Source organism: Procambarus clarkii, chromosome 78, assembly GCF_040958095.1.
Source record: "Procambarus clarkii isolate CNS0578487 chromosome 78, FALCON_Pclarkii_2.0, whole genome shotgun sequence".
Lineage (NCBI taxonomy): Eukaryota > Metazoa > Arthropoda > Malacostraca > Decapoda > Cambaridae > Procambarus > Procambarus clarkii.
The window spans coordinates 21,352,114-21,361,272 of NC_091227.1; the positions used below are offsets into that span (position 1 = coordinate 21,352,114).

The following is a 9,159-nucleotide window of genomic DNA, read 5'->3' on the forward strand; positions in this document are numbered from 1 at the left end:
ATTCAACTCTCATGTGCATTCACAAAATGGTAAATTTGCATATAGTATGTCACCTTAGTAATTAATTTAAGACGGTGCTAACACTCCCGCATGCAATTTATGTATGCAAATTACACAGTCGATATTAAATTCAAGTTTGACCTATGTACTGGTTTCTTGTTCCCGACCTGATCAACCAGGCTGTGATTCATACGTTAGGCAGCGAGCAGCCGCGTCCAAAAGCCTGGTTAACCAGACGACCAACCGGGAGGTCGGAGATCGGGCCGCGGGGCCGTTGATCCCCGGAAGATACACAAAATAGCCTACAATGGAAATGATATTTTTTGCAACATATATATACATAAAAGTCTAAAACGCAAGGCTCCACAGGTTCTATACGTACTGTCATTCTTGGAGGATGAGTTGTTCACTTCAGTCAGGTAATAAGAGTGATTTATTGCAGGTAGAAGACCTTAGGGATGGCGTCCGACCCGAGCACGCCCACGACACCCACCTCTCCCAACGACGACCGCGAGGCCACTAAGGAGTGGCTCGAGACCATCTTAGAGACCTACCACAAGACCCTCGATCCTAACTCGGAACCAGACGTAGAGGTTAGTACACCTGTCACGCTGTCATGACTAATTATAGTCAGGTCTGAGAGCTTGTAGCTTTATAGCTATTTACTCCTCACACTTAGATATCATTTCTGTTTGTGATGGAAATCAAGCTAGGATAATTGTAAGTTGTAATATTACTACACTTTCAGTTGGTTCCAGTCTTGGATTTCCAGCATCTCTGAAGGGAGGTAAAAGGTTTTTTTTCTCTCACCGTTAACCACACTCATTAAACAGCATGTCAAGTCAAAGGTACACTTACCTTTTTAACCAGACAACCGTAGCCTCCGGGGCACCTTTGGAGATATGGCACGTTAACTGTTGTCTCTGGTACGATGTTTCCGCCTTTCTCCTCTCTCTTGTTGTACGATGTTTCCGTTTGTTCTGTCTTTGTCTCTCTATGTACGATGTTTTCGACTGAGTTTACACCCTTAAAGACAATTATATTCAGACATGTTAAATAATTTTATTGAATGATCTTTATTTACATTATATATTTTGTCCATCCGTCTCTTCTTGTGTCATTTTCCCCTCTAAACAAGCAATAACTTTTAATAATATCTTCAATTCAAGAACCCCCCCCCCCCCCCACCATCCGCCCAGAATGCCCCATAATTTCCTCCACAACTTCCTACACTCTACGAATCTGCCCTCAACAGCTGCGTGAGTGGAGTGTGAACCCTGCGTCAGGAGGTGAGAGAGAGGGTTACCTGTCAGAGCAGCTGTCAGTTGGGGTGTCGTATGGCGCCCGCGGCCGGGACCACCACGCCCACCTGCTGGCCAAACTCCTCCCGCAGGACCCTTTCAACCGCGCCTTCGTCATCGAGACGCTCTTCGACCTGAGGGAGATCAACTTTTATTCTGAGGTTGGTGATGGTGGTGGTTGTAGTGGGTGATAGTGGTGGATGATGATGATGAATGATGATTTATGATGGGGTGGATGATGGTGGTGGTTCAAACTCTGACTAGTAGCCAATAAACTCTTGGTGCACACCAGCTCTAAGGAACACTTTGGAAACACCTGTATGTTAACATATGTTCACCCACTGCATCAGCAGAAAATCTCGAAGGTTAAGTATGGTGGAAGACTTATTTTTTTAGGAATTTTTGTTAAAGTGATTTGGGACATTGAAACGCGAACATAGAGGTCAAGTTGTCCCCTTTATCCTTGGTGATCACAACCCCCTTCAGTAGTTATCCCCACCCACTCACTGACGCAGTTTATCTTTAAAACTGACAACCATTCCTTACAGTAACAGCGAAGCGGTTGGAATTACCGTTCAGCTCCACTAGGCTATTTGAATAGTAGCCTACTTGACTCCTTGCCTTCGAAACTACTTGCCTTCTAGACTCCATACCTAGTAGACTACTAGTCAACCTGCCCACTAGACCTGATCAACCAGGCTAGTAGACTACTGAACTAGCTACTTGCTTAGTAGACTACTGAACTAGAGACTTGCCTAGTAGACTACTAAATTAGACTTGACTCCCAATCGACTTGAGAATGGTCCTGGACGGACCGAAACGTCGTCGTCCCTTCAACTTCTAGTGTGTGGTCTGGTCAACATACTTCAGCCACGTTATTGTGACTCATCGCCTGCATACTAAATTAGCTACTTGTCTAGTAACTATTAGATTAACTACTAGCCTAGTAGCCTAATAGATCACCAGACTACTTGCACTTTATCATCCCCAATGGACATTATTTTTAACGAGCGTTATTTAGTAGAACAAAACCCATTTGTTTCGATTCCAATTAATGTTAGAAAACTCAATGGTCCGTTATTGTTGTCTGACGTCACAGCAAAAACAATGAAGCAATTACAACAATGGCAAATACATGTAACCATTGTGTTTGTGTCATGGAGAGTGTTCGATTGAGAATGGAATGAATGCATTGTGACCTGTATGTTTTCCCAGAACTGGGTCTTTACCGAAAGTACCAATTCTTATATCTTTATCTTTAGAAGGTATCCTTAGCAAGATGCCAGTTTACTTAGATTTTTAAATAACGATATTTAATGAACTTACTGGTAAATGTAAGTCTTACACTTGTCTTAAACTTTATAGAAGAGGTGTCGGTTGACTTTTCACAGCCCTGGGATGGGTATGGGGTACATAATAAAGAAAGAAATTGAAAGTTTGACTGCAGGGTGAGGCAGATGCTCACCACATCTCTTAACAGAGATGCACCCCTAGGAGGGTTCCGTTAGTACAGTCGGGTTTGTCCTCCACTCACAATCTAGAATTCTGGAACAGAAATGATTGAGCACATTTCCTATCACCTAATGCACTTAGCAACAAATAGGTACCCAGGAGATAGTCAGCTGATTGTGGGGTTGCATCCTGGTAATGCTCAGTAATTTGAAGACCTGGGGGATGGGACCTCGATATGAGCGTAATACGTATATATATGCACACTGGCTGCCTGTCCCACAACACAACGAATTAATTAAACCTAATAAAATACCATGCTGGTGTTATCTAAGTTGGCTAGTCTGTTGCCTTCTCATCCGTCAACTGCCGTTTTCTGTGATCTCCGTCGTGTTGTAGGGGGGACTGTAGCCATCATACAGGTATTGAACCTAGGCTCAGCCACAGGCGTGTTTTACTTCCTTCCTGAAGCCATACTCAGCAACGCTGCCCCTCCCTTCTTGACGGTATCGACGTAAATATTCGGGACTAAACTTTTCAGCTTACATCGACCAAGTTCATTTGACAAGGGAGACTGGAGGAAAATATAACTATGAATTGTGAGGATCCTGCTTAGGGATTCTAATGAGCTTGGGGAGGTGGTTGATAATCCCCTTGTGAGGCATCATTTTTCATTAGAGGTAGCGGAATATACGTCGTCCTATGGTATTATTTGGATGCCATTTATCCCTATAGATGCATGTTGTAAATATAATAAAAAATAATGATATAAAATATTTACATTTTCAACTACTCAAATAACGTGGATAAAATTTAATTACGAAATCATGTATAAGGAGGGATGCTTCTCCTTATTATTTAATATCACCAGTCACTAAATATAAGCAGTTCTATCATTTATCAATTATTATTAAAGCTAAATCTTGAATATCAAAAATCGCGTATGTTTTCATATTTTAGAAAGTTTTGTTTTATTTGCAACCTAATTGTATCTTAAAATGCATGTCGCTCTGATCCGAATTACGAATATTAAAGCTCCTTATCGAGCTTCCGAGCTGTCTATCATTTTAGTTATAAAAGACTAAATGATGTTGGAACGAGTAGGGTCTAAAATCTGAGAAAACTATGTGCGTCTTCGCTACTTTTTAAATACACCAAATCTTAACTAATCTAATATAACCAAACCCAACCCAACCTATCCTAGCCTAATCCAACCCAATCTATCCTAACCTAACGCAACCCAACCCGTCCTGTCCTAACCTAACCCAATGCAACCTATCCAAGCCTAACCCAACGTATCCTAACCTAAGCTAACGCAACCTATCCTAATCTAACCTAACACAACCCAATCTATCCTAGCTTAACCCAATCCAACCCAACCTATCCTAACCTAACTCAACCTATCCTAGCCTAACCCAATCCAACCCAGCCTAACTTAACCTAACTAAACATTATCCTAATTAACGCAACCTATCATAACGTAACCTAAGGAAAATAAAATGTCTCAGAAAATTTAGCTGAAACGAAATTGAAACAAGATCTTCCCATGAAGACCAATATACACTATAAAGTGTATATTGGGTGTCCTAATACCAGTGTCAGGACACATGGAATTATGAAGCTTTTCAAGAAATAGTGTTTAAAGTTATTTAAGCTGTGAGCTTCCGGGTCTTAACAAATGAAATTATGTTTAACAAATTGCGCTATCAGTAGACAAAGTTCTCCTGTTTACTATTGTCTTATTCATAATTTGTTGACCACAGACTGCACATGTTTACCCCTTTGCTCTTAGGTGAAATATTTATTTAAATAATTATGGGATTTGTATCTTACAGATCAAGCCAGCACTGGAGGGGGTTGAGCGACAGTACTTAACAGAAGACTCCATTAACCTCGTCTGGGCCCCTGAGCTGTACTACGCCAAGCACAAGATGGCTGCAGAGTCCATTTTGGTTCTGGCTGATATGTGTCAGCGTGGCTACAAGATGCAGGACCTGACGGAGGGGCTGACACTGTCACAGGCAGAGTCGGCTCTCACTACTATGGCTAACATTCAGGCTGCTTCCCTCGCTTTACAAATTAAGGAGGGAAAGCCTCTTCAGGAGCGGTATCCATATTTGTTGTCGATGGAGCAGGCAGTAGAGTCCTTCAACTGCTTGGTTGATCGAGGCCTTCCACTGCTACTCAAGTTCCTAGAGTCCCGTAAAGACCGTGCCGCTGTCCGGGAGGGTTTACGAAAATATTCAGGACACCATCGGGCAGTGGAAGTCCTTCGAAGCATCTTAGCTCCGTCAGACAAGCTCAACACTCTGGTGCACTGTGATTTTTGGAGCAATAATCTTCTCTTCAAGAAGGACGGAGATACCACTCGCTGTTGCGTCATTGACTGGCAGACGGTGATGTATGGACGCCCCGCCATAGACGTGGCCATGTTGATCTGTACATCCTTAGAGGCCTCCCAGCGACGTAAACACGAGGCACAGCTCCTCTCAGCCTACTGGGATGCTTTTACTTCCAGACTCGCCAAATTTGGAATTGAAAAGGAGAGTATCAAGTATACTGAAGATGATTTAAAGGAAGATTTTAAAGCAGCGCAGGCAATGTCAGGTCTGGTGGTGGTTGGAAGTGTTGATATTGCTCTGGGGAACAAGGCAAGAGAGGAGAGGGTTCTAGAGTTGCTTTCTGACCTGATGAAAGCGGGTGTACTATGAGGCAGCCGGGACAAGAGACCAATTTAGAATAAGATTTACTCATGTACATAACAACTATTCTCAATGTCGATACACTTAAGAGCCTGCAATTAGCTTCAGGCAGTAGAAACGAGCTTATTGAGAAAGCGGCGCCAGTGTGTCGTTGTTGTTCACAGGATGAACTGAAGCACAACATTTGCTTTTTAAAGGATCTTTTTTCTCTGGTTACTGTATAGTATTTTATAAAGCATACTGTTACGTAGTCTATTTGAAATGTGTTTTTGCTTATTTCCAGTACCGAGACTCGCGGCTCCCAAGAGACGTGCCGTTGTCAGTTCTTACAAATCGTTAACAATTAACCTAAAAAGCTGTTTATTTTTTTTAAGAATTGCAAGAAATTGTCAAAGGGCACTTGACCAATAAATGTATCGTTGACTCATTTAACCATTATATTGGGATGTTTTCTGCCTAAGCATAACTAGGGCTGCCGGGGCGTTGACTAGGCACATGAAGCCCACGGACACAACCCAGCCTCGCTCACCCGACCGACAACTTCGTAGAACTCCACTAATGCTTAGCATTTAATTTAATGTTTACCTAATTACTGCCAACCATTTAAGGCTTGTATCATTAATAGCTTACTTGGACAAACTTCCAATGCATGATATCTTGGCTATCTCCTGGTATAGTTCTATCTCTATATCATAATTGAACACATTTGCGAGATCCCTTCTTGGTTGTCCAAGGTTAGGCTGTAGAAACTACTACAGAAGCTACAGACCCGGTATACAGAAACTGATTTGCAGCTCGTTACATTTTAAGTTAAAGGATTTAGCGTCTTTTCAATTAGTGTGCTATTCTATAGTACCCTTTGTCTACTATTCAAGAATCCGATTATGAACTTCAATTAAAATTAGAGCAATGATGCTGGTGCTCTTAATTAAAATATGTGAATTTTTATTTTTGCATTTGACAAATTGAAGGGCACTGTAGTGAGCTTACCGATAGGCAAAGGGCGTTGTTGCACTAGATAAAAAAAACTGGTCGAGTTACCTTCATTGCATAATTGACAATGCAGTTGGATACGTCATTGCTGTATGAATCATTAATTGAAATGGATTTGTGGGTCATCAAAAATGTATATACAGTCTTACATATTTCCAAATATAATACACTAAGCAGTATGACAGGATTTGTCAATTTCCATCACTTATCTTCTACTAGAATGAATCATGGACCATGTATGCATGTCAAAGGCTTCGTAACGAGCCATGTTACTGTGCACAAAACTGGAGTGCGAGTTGTGGTAATGTTAACGGTACTATATATCATGTAAAGATACGTCACATGTAACATAGAATATCAGGACACTTTGCAGCGCTCCTATTATGTAAAGATACGGAAAGTGTACTTTAATAGGCACTTATGAAAAACAACTAAGTGTGTGTGTGTATGTGTTCTCACAGGACGTGTGCAGCGAGGTGTCTAATGAGTTCTTGTGAGCACCAAGCAAATGATCCCCCAACACACACATAAAGTTGTGTTTGCTTGGCAAGAACTTGAGGCGTCTGCTGTCAGCCGGCGAGTACTATTAACTTTGTTGATGTATTATTACAGGAAAGACCGAATTTGAGACAGGTCTATACATTGATGTTTGTAATATAAATATGTTATCACTTTTGTGTTTCATTATCATAAAATATTAATTTTGTCCAAATAAAGCATGTTGATTATCAAATCCAAAAGTAGGGGTCTAAAACCTGAGAAAAATAATATTTTTAAAGAAATTAATATAACGTAACTTATTCCATTCAATCCTATTCGAACCTAACCTAACCTAACTTAGCCTAACCTAGCCTAGCCTAGCCTAACGAAAATACGTGTTCATATATGGCGAGACATCACTATTGCATTATAATCTTCGTGGTGAATAGGCTGATATAGGTATAGGCTGTAGGCCTTACTGGGAGCTCAGTGCATAACATATGACACAAATAAACCCAGCTTGCATTACATCAGTTATTATTCGGTAAAAAAAAAATATTTTAAAAGATAGGACAATTAACTGTAATTACAGTTTGAACAAGCTGATTAACGAGTTCCTTAAAGGGACCTTCCTTTTAGCTGTGTTGAGACTTGTGTGGTTTAATGAAACACCGGACTATGTTGGTAGCTGGTAGGCTGTGTTGACAGCTGGTTGACTATGTTGCCAGCTGGCAGGCTATGCAACTGGTGGAATGTTGTCATCTGGAAGACTATGCAACTGCAGGACTATGTTGTCAGCTGGCAGACTATGCACCTCGAGGGTTATGATGCCAGCTGGCAGACTATGCAACTGGAAGACTATGTCGCCAGTTGACAGACTATGCAACTGGAAGACTATGTTGCCAGCTGGCAAAATGCAGCTGGAAGACTATGTTGCCAGCTGGCAGACTATGTTGCCAGCTGGAAGACTATGTTGCCAGCTGGAAGACTATGTTGGCAGTTGGCAGACAATATTGCCAGCGGTCACTTAGTTCAATATGGCTCCTGGGAAGACACATAAATGTCGCCATAAACAGTCGTGGATTATACATTTCTGGAGTGAGGAACGCAAGTATTAAGCAGTACCCATTGTGCCAGGAATGAATATGAAATACAATTGACCTTGGATACACTTTATTAGTTGTGTTCGTACCATCTTTGAATACACTACAATGCTGTTGTTTTTACCACGCTGTATGTAACTTAGGATTTTATATAGGTGACCGATACGGGGTTTGTTATGATTTTTTAAATTAGAATGCAAGCCTAAAGCAAAATATATATAAATATTTAATTAATATTGTTTAAATGTATTCAGCGTGTTTATAATGAAACTGAAAAAACAGTCTTTCTACTGACAGTGGACAATATTGTGATGCTTGACCTGTTAAGAGCTTTAGAAGCTCTGACATGATACGCTCTTGCTTGTAAGAGAGGCAAGGAGAGGATGGGGCCGGGAGATGTATGATAACCACGGTGAGGCTGTATAAGACGTTGCAAGGATTCATCAAGCAGTTACGATACCTGTATACCTGTCCCTAATCATGGCGGCTTAGTCAGTATTTATTAGACAGTTTACGAGGTCGGAACGCAACGAGGTCGTTCTAGACCCAAGGTTATTATTGCTATTCACAACCTCGAAGCGCTTCGGAACTCGTAAACTGTTTTATAAATGTAAACTAACCCTCTCTGATCGGGGAGATGTATAGGTTTCATACGTGGGCATTTAAGTGCCAGTGCCTTGCAATTAAGGAGGGTTCCAGTACTGCCCACCAGCTGGAGAGGCCTCTCTAGTAAAGGTTTAATATTGAATGGTTGTGTCCGTGCTGAGGGCTATGAGGATTTAAGCAAATTTTGGTATCTTTACTTGAATTTATCTGAAGGTCAATCTGTAGTTGCTACGACGACAGGAAGCCGGCGGCCTGCCAAAGGTCCCCCATTGCTCCTGAGGGTTTTGAGCTGCTTGAATGCCAACTGACAGACTTTCCTGTCCTTCAAGTGTATGTTTTGTATCCAAAGGCATTGATGGAATTTACAGTGCTTTAAGTGCTATTAATTAGAAAATGCCTTTTTACATACATTAGGAGCTTCGAAATAAATTGAATAATTCCTTCGCTTGAAATAAATTTAAAACATATTTCCACAAATAAACTCACCTTTGATGCCTTTCTAAACAATGTGGTTTAGCTGTCCAG

At 41.2% G+C, this 9,159-nt stretch overlaps 1 protein-coding gene across 1 annotated transcript; it reads left to right on the top strand.

Moving 5' to 3' along the window:
- The first annotated feature begins 442 nt into the window (after positions 1-442).
- Positions 443-7,116, top strand: LOC123745991 (uncharacterized). Its single transcript, XM_069314203.1, has 3 exons — positions 443-593; positions 1,256-1,462; positions 4,586-7,116. Exons 1-3 carry the CDS (start codon positions 459-461, stop codon positions 5,459-5,461), a joined length of 1,218 nt encoding a protein of 405 aa, XP_069170304.1. The 5' UTR covers positions 443-458; the 3' UTR covers positions 5,462-7,116.
- The last annotated feature ends 2,043 nt before the right edge of the window (positions 7,117-9,159 follow it).